The sequence below is a fragment of the Takifugu rubripes genome, chromosome 1 (assembly GCF_901000725.2).
Source record: "Takifugu rubripes chromosome 1, fTakRub1.2, whole genome shotgun sequence".
In the NCBI taxonomy this organism is placed as follows: Eukaryota; Metazoa; Chordata; class Actinopteri; order Tetraodontiformes; family Tetraodontidae; genus Takifugu; species Takifugu rubripes.
Window position 1 is genome coordinate 12,678,422 of NC_042285.1, and position 14,589 is coordinate 12,693,010.

Here is a 14,589-nt window from a genome sequence, read left to right on the forward strand (position 1 = left end):
CTACTCATTTAAATGTTTGCTTAACCAGTGTAAATATCTCTGAGGTTGGTCATGTGTAAAATGCTGGGTCTGTTCCAGATCAACATGATCTCTGCTTCAGCATGTGTATTTTGCTGGAGTAGTTGTGTAAAACATCTGTGCTGATAAGAAATCTGGTGTCTTCCTCAAAAATACTTTCTATTGAACAAAGTGAAAGATGTTTCTAACCAAATAATTGACTGCTGTTTCCCTGTCAGGTCCCCATTATTTTTTATCAAATTTGAGATAATGTGAATGATACTTTTTCTGTCTTTCATACTGAAAGAATCATTCAAGTTTTGGAAATCTGCTCATATTTGTAAACTCTGGCAATACATAAACTCATACTTGAAAACATATTTTGTGATTTTGAACTATGGTTGCAAAATGTCATTTTTGTTTGAGTTTACATTCAGGCTTCCTTAAAAAGAGGACATTTTAATTCTAATTTGATTATGCTACTGGCTGAATTTTATATTCACAAATGCAAATTCTCCAAAACAAACCATCTCTTCAAATTTTCAAAAAGTAATTTTGGATTTATATTCAAACTCTTTAATCCTGTGTAAACAGCCAGTACAACACTATCTATTGAATAAAATGTTTTATCTTCCATTTCAGATTAAAATGAAATTTCAGGTTTTTTCACAATTCCCACGGGAAGTAAGGTTAGCTTTTTGCAAGAGCTTAATTTTCTGAAACTCCACCTCTGTCTTGAAATTCTTGGGATGCCTCAATGGTCAATGGGATTAGTAGCAGCGCCTTGCATGGCTGCACTTTGCAGTGAATACCATTAAAATTGGAATTAAACTTTGAACTATGAACATTTATTGTATTGGTATTACAATTAGGAATTTAAACAAATAAAGAAAATAAAAAAATGCTCAGCTTCTTTTGAATTTGCTGTCTTTGGGCTGGTTCTTTTCAATGAAGATACAAATAAATTCATATGTTGAGCTTGATGAGTTCAGCTCTCTACATTTTGTTACTTTGTGTTACAAACTCTGTATATATAACGTAGAAACGCTTGTCGCTGACCATCAGGCAGATAAGAGTTAAAACCTTTATTTTTTAACTCTCAAAAATAGAAAAGCAGATACCACATTGAAATATCATATGATCATACTGAAAATATTGTTGACTTGTATGTTTCTGTAATGTTTCTACATTCCTCTTGTTAATAAGAATTTTTCATTTCTACAGTGTGTCTGAAAGAAACATGGAATTCTGTTGCAGGCACAGAGAAAACAGCAGGGATAGAGTGAAATCAGAGTGGAGTAAGTAACAAGTTTGTCAAATTACCTTTTTTTTTTTTATAACATTTTCCAAAATAGTTTTAGATAAACAAGGCAATTTTGTTTAAAATATGCAGAATTGTTTCACTAGAAAGTATCTTTGGTAACCTTCAAAGTAGACAACAACAGCGATTTCCCATCAGTCCTAAAATAGAAGAGTGTGTTCTTTTTATTTTCACCTCTGCATAAACTGTAACAAAGTTGAACAGAAGCAGCAAGTTAATCAAAACAATTAAAAATAGGACATGTGATTTTAAAACAATGGTCTCGCTGCTGACCTTATCTCAAACTGAATCAATGTGTAAATCATTTGTAATGATTTCAAATTAAACAGAAATGGAGCCTGCAGATACAATTACTAAGGACTTAAAATAATACCAGTCTGGTTTAATTATCTTCACATCTACAAGTTCACACATGCAAATTCAATTCCTACTTTTAAAGAGGACGCCCAAGTCTGCGCTTTTGTTTTGGTTGTAAGCATGCTTTTCAACAGGAAATGGACCATGGAAATCCTGGAATGCAAAACGTAAACATCAGCGTTTTGCTTGAACTTTCAAGCAAGTCAAAACTGACTCACTGCAGATCTTTATCAAGCAAACCCTTTACCCGCCCCTGAGCTGGAATTTAGATTTGAGTCCAAAGGTGGGATTTAGCTGGAGAGCGTCTGTAAATCTTTTGCCTACAACAAAAAAAGTTTTTACGTATATCACATATTTAGAAAGCCCAAAAGTATATAGGTTGAGCAGAGGGTTCTGGGAAATGGACAAAATAAGCAAAAGCAGGGAGCAGAGTGATTACGACCGTCATTGCAAAGGCATTTTTGGAGGAGATGTGTCAGATTTTCTTTAAGTGGTGAGTGCAATCTTTTAGGACTCTCCCTTGTCCCTGCTGACGTTACATAAAAGCACTTTGGTGTAGGTCTGCTGTGAGTTTGAGTGATCCAGACAGTCTTGGAATATTCACTCAGACAGTCAGTTTACGCAGCTAGAAAGAGGGAAGGGAGGAAATATAGCAGTTGGAGCACTCAGGCTGCTGCTGGGAGTTCCACAGGAATTCTTTCTTGGATCCAGACGTCGCAAAGGAACAAGAGACACAAGAAGAGGGAAAATGACAGAGGGATGATTTATAGCCCGTGAATACAAGAAGACATTTACGCACCAGGAAATCTGTGTCCATTATAAACTTAGCAGTCTGCGAGTGTCTATCCAAGCTAAACAAGCTGCAGAAGACCTCATAGAGGAGAGTCCCACAACTTTAGTCAGTTTGACAGTGGATTTTTTGACGTCAAGGGTAACTTTGGACAGACATGTCTGAGGAATTGTCCTACAGCGATTCCATCAAGAAGGCCAGCGCTTTACTAACTCGCTTCCCTCTCATCCCAGTGAGGGGAGTTCCGCTCATGAGCCACATTGCAGAGAATTTTGATTCTATTTGGGCTTTTCGTCCCGATCCCTCGGACCTTCTCATCGCCACCTACCCTAAAGCAGGTACAGACAGCTCAAATCACATGAATGTTTTCAAACCAGGTCTACTTCTCCAGTAATTTATGTTCGTGAGCATACTCAGATTATCAAAACTGCATATATTAGTGTGAATGTTTATCATCATGGCATTTATCAAATCCAATAACTATTTATTTGGATGATGAAATAAATGTCTGGAGAATTAAATGATCTCAATGTCACAGCCTCTAAATCAAAAATTAAATACAGTTTGAAATTTAAGGTGTACATTAAGTATTTGTCTCCTAAAGGAGGTTAAGTGGTATTTAAAGTGGAAAATTAAATGTTAAATGTAATTAAATGAAAATCTTCTGTTGGCATAGAGAACATAATACGAACCCAAAGAAAACACTGGAGAAAAGCAGAGGAGGAACTATGAATGGAAATGAGGTCAAGATAAATCAAAAATGGATCATGGGATCTTAGCAATCACATTTTGGTATTTATGAGTATTTCCAAGGTTGTGAAGAATCACAGTCTATATGAGATAAGAGAGTTTTTACACTTCTGTTTTTATGCAAAGCATAAAAGTTTATGACCAAAACAATCTTCTGCTGAGTAGAGTAAATAATCTAAACTCAAAATATGATCCTATTCATATAATTCAGTTGCATTGATTAATCATTACTGGAGAAATAAAACCATAAAACAAAGTGACTTGTTACAGGCAAAAAAATCATTCTGCTTTTTTCCCCAAGGGACCACGTGGACCCAGGAGATTGTAGACCTGCTTCTTCACAATGGAGATGCTGACGCCTGCAAAAGAGCCCCCACCCCCGTCCGCAGCCCTTTCCTAGAAATTTACGGCCCACCACCTATCCCCTCTGGTCTGTAGTTACATTCCTGCTTGCATAAGGCCCTTTTTAAAAGAAAAAAGTCTTTGCAAACAAAACAACTTGTGAGTGTGCTTCTTTGGACTTTATTAAATCACTGTCATTGTGGTCTAACCCTGATCCCAGTGAACAAATAGAATATCAGCAAATTAAAATCTGGGAATGTCTGGAGGTGAAACTAAGAAATTTCAAAAGGCTCACCTGGGCATTTCCACTTACTTACACCTGTATTTCAGGTCTCGATCTTTTGAAGACTATGGATCCACCCAGGTTTATAAAGACACATCTACCCTTTCAGTTGGTTCCACCTGGATTTTGGGAAAACAAATGCAAGGTAATACAATCTGTGATGCTGAACAGCTGACTGATTACACAGTATGAAAAGGATGGTTGGATAACAACAGTCTTTTTTTTCTCTCCTGCCTGATAAGACCATCTACGTGGCACGCAATGCCAGAGACAACCTAGTGAGCTACTATTTCTTCGATTGCATGAATATGACACAGCCTGAACCCGGGCCATGGCCGGAATACGTACAAAAATTCATGCGAGGAGAGTGTAAGTTCCAACTGTTATTCACCTGTAGTGAAACCAGTCATTCCCGTTTGAAGAGTTTGAAATCATTTTTGCCTTTTACCATTGTGATGTTGTTTACAATAAAGTATGAAAAACTTTGTCAGAGATAAATGTCCACAATGAAACTGGAAATCAATTGTTCTTTTCCTCCCGCTTTCAAGAGGTTCTGTCATAAACTGGCTGATGTTGTGCTCTCTGCTTTTGCTTTCCATAGTGTCATGGGGCTCCTGGTATGACCATGTGAAAGGATACTGGAGGGAGAAGGACAACAAGAACATTCTTTACCTCTTCTATGAGGACATGAAGGAAGTAAAGGAAACTCACAGAAGCTAATATGAACAAATCTTGTTGTAGAGGCTCATCCATCATTGCATCTATTCTGTAAGAATCCCCGCCGTGAAGTAGAGCGGATCATGAGGTACCTGGATGTGTCGGTCTCTGATGAGGTGATCAGCAAAATTGTGGAGCTGACGTCCTTTGAGAAGATGAAGGACAACCCGATGGCGAACTACTCCTGCATCCCGGCTCCTGTTTTTGATCATTCCAAGTCTTCCTTCATGAGAAAAGGTATGGTAGTCACGAGTTAGTGAACGTTTTGAGATTGAAATCAGTTTTGTTAGTGTCTTAACTTATAAATCACAAAAATCCAGTTTCACTCAAACGATGCAACCACGCCCCCTAGAGGACGTTTTCAAGTGCTTCTGCAACAAAACTAACCAGTTAGAAGCAGACACGGAGAACATTCCAATATTTTCTTTATCTATTTTAAATATAGTTTGATGGCTCTTTTAAAATGTTCTTGTGGGAACATCTCAAAATGATCTTTTTTGAAACTTTTGTTATGACTAGAGTAATACACTTTGAGTAATACACATTACACTATTTGAGACAGTTATTTTCTACTTTCCACATTTCTTTCTTACAGGTAAAGTCGGAGATTGGAAAAATCATTTCACACCGCAGCAACAAAAGATGTTTGAAGATGATTACAAAGAGCAAATGAAGGATGTTGATATACCCTTTAGGAACCTGATCTAATGGTTTTCGGCATCGTCCGATTTGATGCAGCTATGTAAAAACCAAAGAAGGATAAATGGACATGATGCAATATTCAAACACCTGAGCTCGAGTTAGTCACATTTGATTCCAAGAAGCCAAGAATTATATAGCTCACATGTTTAAAGTGTTAATAAAAATGTGCTCCACAATACAGGGATCTGAGTTTTTAATCATAACTTTATTGCAGCTTATCAGGTAAACAATATATAAGACCAAAAGTGTTGTGGCGGAGTGGACGTGCCCATTTTATGCCACGAGATCCCCAGCAAAGTCTGTTCACTGCATGAAGCCTAATAAAAGAGCACTGGCCGCTGCAGACGTGTGGATTTTCTGCCCATATGAATTCACTTTGCAACCCTACATCCCACTGTACAGAGCTCAGGCAAAGCAAGAGGTTGCATGATACATGAGCGACACAGACAGAATAAAAAGAATGAGCTGGAAAGTCAGTCATATGAAAATGGACAGAAGACACAAAAAACACAACAGCTGAGAATATCCAAGTTTAACAAAAAAAATCACTTTTAATACATACTTTATTTCGTAGAATAAAGTCTTAAATATTTTAATCGTTGATCAACAGGGATGATTCCCTTTATTTTAACTCAATCTCCTTCCTTATATAGAGGCTATATTTATGTTGATTTTTTTTTTTTGTTATTTTTTTGTTTGTTTTTTTTTGTTAATTTTCTTGTAGTTCTTCCTCTCTCTTCTGTTGGTTGGCTCACAATGGTTGTACTCTTGGATTTTGATCTTCTCTCTCTCCTCCATCTTGTTCTGCCCAACCCTTAAGATCTTCTTTTACATCTATTTAATTTCTGCACCTGCTATAGATTAAAAAAAAGGATAAGTCAGACACAGGAAAAGAATCATCACGCTAAGACATAGACAGAGAGAGGTCTCTAAATTACTGATACAGGCACATGCAAAACAAAAATATGGATTTGGTTTTTTTTTTCCTTTTAAATCAAATTATTTAAATAGTAAGGAAATAAACTTAGGGCAGAACAGAGACCCCAACTTTGGTACATTGCCACATTTGGACACAACAATGACCATGTATTCAGTTCAAAAAAGACATCAGGGAGTATGACGATAAGACTGACATTAGAACAAGCATTGGCCACATTTATAGAGACAAAAACAATCCAACAGGGGGTATGGTAGCATCTCAGAGGTGAATAATTCACTTTCTCAGCCATCTGACGAGCCCCGATGACACCAAACACAACAGTAATAAAGACCTGTGTTTTCTTAATCTATTTCATTCAGTGGGTGGAAATCAAAGACAAGTGTTGATATGTGCAGAAGACAGTGAAGAAGACATACTTGCATTAGACAGAGGCAACAAAATAGAACAACACAGACACAGTTGCTATGCTAGCTGTAAAATACCTTGATTTAATTACAGGTTAATGGTGGTGGTTGACTGAATTTAGCCTGGAAATCAACAAAAAGGATGAAGTGAGTTAATAATGAATGGAGATATGACATAGTGAAAGATCAAACCAATAAAAGGAGGAACTCCAGAGGAAATTATGTCTACGTACAAATGAAATTATAATGAGAACATATGAGGAAGAAGTAGTACATTATGTTATAAATTAACAAAGAATTAATGAGGAGATGAAAAAAGAAGTTAATGGGTATTATGTATTAAAGAAGGAGGTTAGATACAGTGTATTGGGTTCTCCCTTTCTTCCACTACGATGGTGTTAAATAAGATTACTTACACTCAACGTAGTTGCGGGCGACAAACTTCAGCACCTCATCAATGCCAATGACAGGGAGAGAGAGCTTCAGGACCATCATCCATTGCTCAACGTTCAGATGGGTCAACTTAAAGATCATCTGGACAAGTGGAGAGGGGGAAATGTGTAAGTCAGTTCTACAGCTGAAGCGACCATGAAACAACAAAATTTTGGTCAAAATGTGAACTAAGAAGGCCGCTGGTGCGGGAGACGTACGGGCAGAGGGTCAACATAGATGATCAGGAAGTGCAGGGACATAGAGAGGGACATGGCAGCAAGCAGCCAGAAGTTGCTCCATGGAGGCATGCGCACCAGAGACTGGTTCTCAGACAAGCTTAATGAAGAAAAATGATTGTTAAATGGAGTCAATTCATTAAAAATATGCTCTTTCAATTGAGTGCACTTGGAAGTTTTTCCTGTGCAAAGTATTACCTGTTGAGAGCATTACACATTTCAATGGTGACCAGCACAGACAGGGCCATGGTCATGGGAGGAGAAGCCTCAAAGATTTCACAGTCGATGCCGGTAAAGTCCTCATTGGCATCGTGGCACTGCATGAAGTGAGACTGCACAGGAGGAAGAGTTGAGCCCAGTGACTCTCTGATTGCATTGATGTATTTTTTAAACACAAACTAAATAATTACTCACCAACTGGTAGTAGGTGACACCGGGGCCAGTCTGGTCATACAGGAACCACCAGGCAGCACCACCCACGGTGGCGGCACCGACATATCCTGTTATGGAGGTTTCGTTAATGCACGGGCACTGTGATTACTCTGCATTTATTCACTGCCTCAACACAGAAGGCCTTCTTACGTACCACCAATAGCCATGTATCTGAAGAACAGCCAGCCAGAGATCAGAGGCTCCTTGGGGGAACGTGGAGGCTTGCCCATGATGTCCAGGTCAGGGGGGTTGAAGCCCAGAGCAGTGGCAGGCAGACCGTCAGTCACCAGATTGACCCACAGGAGCTGGACGGGGATCAGAGCCTCGGGCAGACCCAGAGCAGCAGTCAGGAAGATACTGGGAGAGAGGAAATGATGGAAGAAATAGATGGTAAGATGGAGAGTTGCCTTAATGTGCATCAGTCAATCGCCATTGTGATGCTGCAACACTCACCAGACGACCTCACCGACGTTGGAGGAGATGAGGTAGCGGATGAACTGCTTCATGTTGTTGTAGATAGCTCTGCCCTCCTCAACAGCAGCCACAATGGAAGAGAAGTTGTCGTCAGCCAGGACCATCTCAGAGGCAGACTTGGCAACGGCAGTGCCAGAGCCCATGGCGATGCCAATCTCGGCCTTCTTCAAGGCAGGGGCATCATTCACACCATCACCAGTCTGGGATAGAGACACGTGAGTTAGACAAAGCAGATACTACATAGATATGTAAAACAGAGTGCGTGCTGTGCTGCAGAGCTCGTACCATAGCAGTAATGTCATCATTACCCTGCAGGAACTCAACAATCTTGGACTTGTGGGCTGGCTCCACACGGGCAAAGCAACAAGCTCTACGAACGGCCTCAGGCTGTTCATGGAGGGGCAGATCGTCAAATTCACGTCCAGTGTAGGCCCTGCCACTAACATCCTGGTCCTCAGAGAAGATGCCGATACGTCTGCAGATAGCAATGGCAGTTCCCTTGTTGTCACCTAAAATGTGGAAAATATTTTTTGTTCATGAGTCAGCAAAATTACAGGCCAGTACCTCATTTCTGTACACTTCAACAAAGTAGGACATTCCATCGCTTAAAACTAACCGGTGATCATAATGACACGGATTCCAGCAGCTCTGCACAGTTCAATGGAGCCTGTGACCTCTTTACGTGGAGGATCCAACATACCCACGCAGCCAACGAAGGTCAGGTCAGTCTGAGGTACGTCATAAACAGGGTAATTTATTATAAAATTCCAGTCATTGCAAGAGGTGCATCACAAACTGATCAGATTTTTACCTCGTAATCGACAAACTTGGTAGAGTCCTCGAGGTTCATCTCGTCCATCTTCAGAGGGGTGTCACGGGTGGCCAGGGCCAGACAACGCAGGGTGTCGCGGCCAGTGCCCCATTCCCTGATAACTGCCATGATCTTGTCCTTGATGGCGTTGGTCAGGGGAACACGGGTGGTTCCAACACGCACGTATGTGCACCTGTCAATCACACCTTCAGGGGCACCCTGTGGAGGCAACATGTGATTATGATTTGATTTCTTTTAGTGGTCTGAGAACATGTGAAAATTCGGAAAAAGGGAAAAACCTACCTTAACAAACATCTTGGCACCGCCGTCACCCTTAGCGGGAGTGCAGTACACAGACATGGACTTCCTGTCGCGGGAGAACTCCAGAGTTACGTTCTTCTTCATGAGCTGCTTGACCACCTGTTGGAGGACAAAGAAATAAGATGTTTGTCCAAAACATGCTGAGTCTAAGAAATTGCTAGAACCTGGATTTGCATGTTAATTATAGTCAAGGCATAGCGAGAAGGTAGAAAGACACGTACAGAGCAGCAAGCATTGGCTCTCTCAATCCTGGACAGGTTCTTCACGTTAGAGTTGAACACATTCATCTTCTCAACCAGACAGGACAGGGCAGTCTCAGTAGCCTCACCGACCTTCTCGTAGATCTTCTTGGACTAGAGATAAAGGAACGTGGTTGATGCAAATAAACAAACTTTGGAACGAGGCCTGAAACTTGCAAATGCTGTAATGCTGCCTAATGACTTTACCTCATTGTAGTCCAGAGAGGAGTCGTTGCACAGAGCGCAGATAGTTGCCAACTCCACAAGGCCATCATATGCACTGCAGTTGATCTTGGTGCCTCCCTGCGTGCTGAACGTCAAGATGAGAAAAATTAAAAATGTCTCCTGTTCAATACAGTTTGATAGCTGAGGATTATGTAACTTACACCTCGCCCTCGGGGGTGTACTTGGAGCCGGAGATATCAAAAGCATCAAGGTCAACATGGTCACCATCAACGGTCTTGACAATGAACATCTGCAATGGGGGTGGGATACAGATTAATGGTGCGAAAAGTGATACATTTTCTGATTTTAAGTGTGCCGATCGGTTTACACCCACCTTGGTCACACACATCTGGTTGGTGGTGAGTGTGCCAGTCTTGTCGGAACAGATGACAGAGGTGCAGCCCAGGGTTTCCACAGAGGGAAGGCTTCTGACAATGGCGTTCTTCTTGGCCATACGACGGGTACCAAGAGCAAGGCAGGTTGTGATGACAGCGGGCAGACCTGAGAGATAACAGTGCAGACCGTGAGCACGATAAACACGCCACCATGGAAGAAAAGAAAATTTGATGATTTGATGGAAATGTGCTTCCTTTACCCTCGGGGATGGCAGCCACAGCCAGAGCGACAGCGATCTTGAAGTAATAGACAGCACCACGGATCCAGGAGCCACCGTGGACGGGGTCGTTGAAGTGGCCAATGTTGATGGCCCACACAGCAACACAGATCAGGGAGATAACCTTGGACAGCTGCTCGCCAAACTCGTCCAGTTTTGCCTGCAGAGGAGTCTTCTCCTGCTCGGTGGCAGCCATCTGGTCGCGGATCTTGCCGATCTCAGTGGCCACTCCAGTGGCCACAGCGATACCGATGGCCTTGCCAGCAGCGATGTTAGTGCCCTATAGTGAGGAGAATAAGAGATGATGAAGACAATATACTGATACTGATGAAGGGATGGATAAAGACTGTATGCTGATGCTAGTCAGGCACTTACAGAGAAAAGCATGTTTTTCTTGTCCTGGTTGACAGCTCTGGGGTCAGGAACGGGTTCGGTGTGCTTGATCACACTGACAGACTCACCTGAGGAAGAAAAAGAACAACTGTAATTGAGGACAGGGTATAAGAAAATAGCAAAAGGCCGATTTAAAGTTTTTTTTAGCACTTACCAGTAAGGATGGACTGGTCAACGCGCAGGGTGGTGGACTTGATGGAAATAATCCTGATGTCAGCAGGGACTTTGTCACCAACTGTGGAGTTAACATAAATGCTTTTTTCCAATCCATTTTTAATAATATGATTAATGTAAAAATACTAAAAATTAGTTGTTTTTTTTTAGCAAAATCTTTCTGGAATTTCACAGCTTTACATTAGACTGATAGTTTTAAGCAAGAGTCTAATTAACTAATTTCAGCCAAATGCTATGATTAGCATTCTATAGCTAATCCATGGATTTCATAATGAGACAGGGTGTAATTTATCACGTGCATGGCCCAATGATAAGAAGCCACATGTTGGAAGTGTGTGTGTGGGGGGGGGGGGGGCAGGTGTACGCTAACAAATGTACAGAACTGAGCAGAGAAGGTGTGGCAGGTGCCTGTCAGGATATTTATACTCCTGATTTTGCTTTCCTTCAGTCAGCATGTTTTCGCTGCTGCGCTGCCTTGCTCGCATGGCCTTAAAAAGACATGAGCCTTTGCCAGGGGCCTCCTTCACACACGCACAACCCAAATCAAGGCTGGGGCTTTTCTTTTAAGCAATGAAGAACAATCTTGACATTTCTTACCAGACACCTCCACAATATCACCAGGGACAATTTCTCTGGCCTTGATCATCTGCACACTCTTTCTGTCAGAACGGTAGACTTTGCCCATCTCAGGCTCGTACTCCTTGAGAGCCTCGATGGCATCTTCAGCGTTACGCTCCTGCGATTATAAAAACACAGTATAGGCCCCATATGAGTTAAGGTGGTCAACAGCAAGTAAATACGTGTACTCTAATGAGCATCAATAGACAATGTCAACATGTTTGTCTATCCTTGCTTGAATGTAAATTATACTTCTTTTGACCTTGGTCTGCTGCTGGCAATGTCCCCAGCAGGCTTTGAGTCATTACGCAAAGCTGATACACAATCTACTGATGACACATGAGTAGGTCACGCCTGCGATACGAATGTGCACAAATCAGTCTGGAGATGCCATATAAGCTCTCAGTTGTTTTTTGTGTCTTCAATCAAAGATAAAGTGTAAGAAAGTTTGATGTCAAATATACAATTAAGTTCCTTATATCATTGAAATATAAAATTCCGTCTGAATCAAGAGCAACATTCTCGGTGACCCATGTGGCTATTTAACGCCTAACCTGCCAACCCCTAAAGTGATGTGAACAATATTGTTTATTTGTCATTTATTGTGTCGTATAACAGCATCTTTGCAGCTCCCACCGCCTATTTACAGCTTCGCAGCTGCAGGAGCGGTAATGTTACACTAGTGCAGCCGTGTGTTGGTAGAAAACACGGCTGTAACCGGAACCCGATCGATTTCCGTCATCACTGCCGTGCATGTGTCTTACTCCTCAACGTACTGCTCTTCATCACTCACCTGCCACACTCCAACGACGGCATTAGCGATGAGGATAAGAAGGATGACGAAGGGTTCCACAAAGGCGGTGACAGTCTCCTCACCTTCCTCAAACCAGGCCAGCACCTGAGGTTGGGGTAGTGATTAAATCAGTGACACTACACGTGACAAAACACTGTCAAAATCTCTGTATTTTGAAATTAGAGACGGCTAAGAGAGGATGCATGATAAAATCATTATTATTTTTAGGACAACTGGAATCGTTATCAATAATCCAGGATTGTTATCAACTTGATTTCAATGTCCCACAACCCCTTGCTCCTTCCTTCTGTGAAGGCCCTTCGTTCCTTCCTTCAGGCTTGACCTTTCCTGAAGGATTCAGTTTCTCTCCTCAGCTTGGGGCTTTCTTAAAATAAACCCTCACCCCTTGGCCCCCCCATACTTCCCTGACCCCCCGTCTCTCACTGGCTCCTCAATATTTGCCTTCTAAGGCCATCATGACAGCTGTCCAAAGGGGTGAAAGCTGGACCTAGCAATTAATACACATCCCGTAATCCCATGCGATCTGTCTCCCCCCTTCTCTAGTTATCGTCCCTCAGAAATACACGGAGGGTCGGGTAGACAGATTTGTCTTGACAACGGTCAAACACAACATGTTGTGTTCCTTTTACATAAATGGAATTTAATCAAGATCCGATTATTCTGCCTGATAAGCAACAGCCAAATATCTGTAAAGAGCTCAGTTCGTCCTGACCTCAGATTGACTAGAAGAGAATGGAACAATGAAATAATAAAGAAGTGCTGACTTACAAAAGAAATGCAGGCAGCCAGCAGCAGGATTCTGACAAGCAGGTCTTCGAACTGCTCCACAATCAGTTCCCAGATGCTCTTACCTGTAAAAAGAAGGCAGAAGAGTGAAGAGGAGTCACATATAGCTGGCTGACAATTAAATGCAGATACAAGAGATGAAATGGGAATAATTGCTTATATTTTAGTGCAAACAGAGGTTTAAGCTAAGTGGTCAGAAAACTGTAATTAGGCCTTAATGCTGACTGTGTGTTTGTTTTGTACAATTGATGATGTGGAGCATTAACGAAGGCCCCTGTTTCAACACTCACCTTCCTCAGCAGGCAGCTCTGGGATTTGGAAGAAGCAGCAGCAGCAGCAGACATGATGTGGAGAACAAATGAGAAAAATTAGTTAGTTTTAAAGAAAGAAATATTCCCAGCAAAGCAAAGCTTCAATTTTGGGAGAGACGCTTAGCTTTCTGCTTTGACATGTTTGAAATAATTCCATGATTGAGCCTTCATTGAGACATTATCTAAAATATTATGCACACTATGTCATTTTAAACAATGCTATTAATATTCCGAGGAAGCAGAAGCATCACTGCAAAATCCTCACTTTGGAATGTTCTGGCACCATCAATCTGTGCATTTGCTCTGCTAATTATCCATGTTCCAGGTTATTTATTAGCAACCATGTTATGGATTACTTAATCACATCCAAGGACCTCCCCACCCCCCCTTTTTTACCCCAGCCTAAAATTATCCATCACTTTTGTCAGTGCCCGCCCCTATATTACCCAGGAAGCTTCTTGAGCCATCACCTGTCTCTCTCTCTCTACAGCCATCTTCTTTGGCTATCTTTAAATAGCTTTTCAAAGCCCTCAGTCTCTGCTTCTCAGTGTCTCTTTGCATTTCTACCAGCTGTTGTAGCTTCCCTCTAAAAATGCATCGTATGCAAAAGACACCACTTGTTGTTGGAGAAAGTCCCAGCAGATACCCTCTCCCGTGAATGCAAGCAAGTTTCCTGACCACCGAGGAGCTGCTTTGGGACACCCCCAACCCCATCCCTGATGCCCCGCTCTCTCACCATTGTAGCCATACTTCTCAAGGTTCTTCTTGAACTGGTCGGGACTGAGGCCAGTTTTCTCGCTGACTCCGAAGTAAGCCAGGCATTCTGCCGGCCCCTTAGTGTGTGCGTTCTCCATCCTTTCTGGATAGACGAGGTATTGCCTGTCTAACCGGGCCAATCCACGCTCTTTCACCTCTTGCGGTTCTTTTCAGTTTTTTACCCTTGGTCCACCACCCTCACCTAGAAGTGTGGCACCCTCCAATTCAAGAGTGCTGCACTGACAGAAAGAGCAAATAAGCACATACACGCTCGTGGTTTTATACTAACAAAGGGCCACGGATTGGTGGACACTCCGGTGACACACGCCTCCGAATTCCAATATGGGAGAA

At 41.7% G+C, this 14,589-nt stretch overlaps 2 protein-coding genes across 5 annotated transcripts; one reads left to right on the top strand and one right to left on the bottom strand.

The window, feature by feature from the left end:
* Positions 1 to 1,222: 1,222 nt before the first annotated feature.
* On the top strand, positions 1,223 to 5,435 carry sult1st6 (sulfotransferase family 1, cytosolic sulfotransferase 6). Of its 3 annotated transcripts, none has more exons than XM_029838256.1 (8): positions 1,223 to 1,295; positions 2,699 to 2,803; positions 3,517 to 3,645; positions 3,888 to 3,985; positions 4,083 to 4,209; positions 4,442 to 4,536; positions 4,614 to 4,794; positions 5,153 to 5,435. In XM_029838256.1, exons 1-8 carry the CDS (start codon positions 1,238 to 1,240, stop codon positions 5,263 to 5,265), a joined length of 906 nt encoding a protein of 301 aa, XP_029694116.1. In that variant the 5' UTR covers positions 1,223 to 1,237; the 3' UTR covers positions 5,266 to 5,435. The 3 variants fall into 3 exon arrangements, with proteins under 3 accessions (XP_029694116.1, XP_029694117.1, XP_003961322.1); XM_029838257.1 differs by lacking the exon at positions 1,223 to 1,295 and adding an exon at positions 1,966 to 2,168; XM_003961273.3 differs by lacking the exon at positions 1,223 to 1,295 and having other exon boundaries at positions 2,218 to 2,803.
* A 12-nt stretch (positions 5,436 to 5,447) lies between these two features.
* atp2a1l (ATPase sarcoplasmic/endoplasmic reticulum Ca2+ transporting 1, like) lies at positions 5,448 to 14,496 on the bottom strand. 2 transcript variants are annotated; one of them, XM_029837831.1, is made up of 24 exons: positions 14,219 to 14,496; positions 13,462 to 13,479; positions 13,154 to 13,236; positions 12,365 to 12,469; positions 11,551 to 11,689; positions 10,934 to 11,014; positions 10,762 to 10,847; positions 10,369 to 10,666; positions 10,108 to 10,274; positions 9,935 to 10,023; positions 9,756 to 9,858; positions 9,531 to 9,662; positions 9,292 to 9,408; positions 8,989 to 9,207; positions 8,794 to 8,905; positions 8,463 to 8,686; positions 8,157 to 8,377; positions 7,858 to 8,060; positions 7,686 to 7,771; positions 7,470 to 7,603; positions 7,254 to 7,371; positions 7,020 to 7,137; positions 6,682 to 6,726; positions 5,904 to 6,113 (listed from the first exon to the last, which is right to left on the bottom strand). In XM_029837831.1, exons 1-23 carry the CDS (start codon positions 14,334 to 14,336, stop codon positions 6,722 to 6,724), a joined length of 2,976 nt encoding a protein of 991 aa, XP_029693691.1. In that variant the 5' UTR covers positions 14,337 to 14,496; the 3' UTR covers positions 5,904 to 6,113; positions 6,682 to 6,721. The 2 variants fall into 2 exon arrangements, with proteins under 2 accessions (XP_029693685.1, XP_029693691.1); XM_029837825.1 differs by lacking the exon at positions 6,682 to 6,726 and having other exon boundaries at positions 5,448 to 6,113.
* Between the last annotated feature and the right edge of the window lie 93 nt (positions 14,497 to 14,589).

What these genes read in the sequence shown, in the direction of transcription:
- sult1st6 (XM_003961273.3), top strand. Translation starts at nt 2,623, where the DNA reads ATGTCTGAGGAATTGTCCTACAGCGATTCCATCAAGAAGGCCAGCGCT. An exon ending in CGCCACCTACCCTAAAGCAG is followed by an intron (nt 2,804 to 3,516) that starts GTACAGACAGCT and finishes TTTTTCCCCAAG; the next exon opens with GGACCACGTGGACCCAGGAG. An exon ending in TCTATGAGGACATGAAGGAA is followed by an intron (nt 4,537 to 4,613) that starts GTAAAGGAAACT and finishes CTATTCTGTAAG; the next exon opens with AATCCCCGCCGTGAAGTAGA.
- atp2a1l (XM_029837825.1), bottom strand. Translation starts at nt 14,336, where the DNA reads ATGGAGAACGCACACACTAAGGGGCCGGCAGAATGCCTGGCTTACTTC. An exon ending in TGGCTGCCTGCATTTCTTTT is followed by an intron (nt 12,470 to 13,153) that starts GTAAGTCAGCAC and finishes CCCCAACCTCAG; the next exon opens with GTGCTGGCCTGGTTTGAGGA. An exon ending in CCTCTCTGGACTACAATGAG is followed by an intron (nt 9,663 to 9,755) that starts GTAAAGTCATTA and finishes CTTTATCTCTAG; the next exon opens with TCCAAGAAGATCTACGAGAA.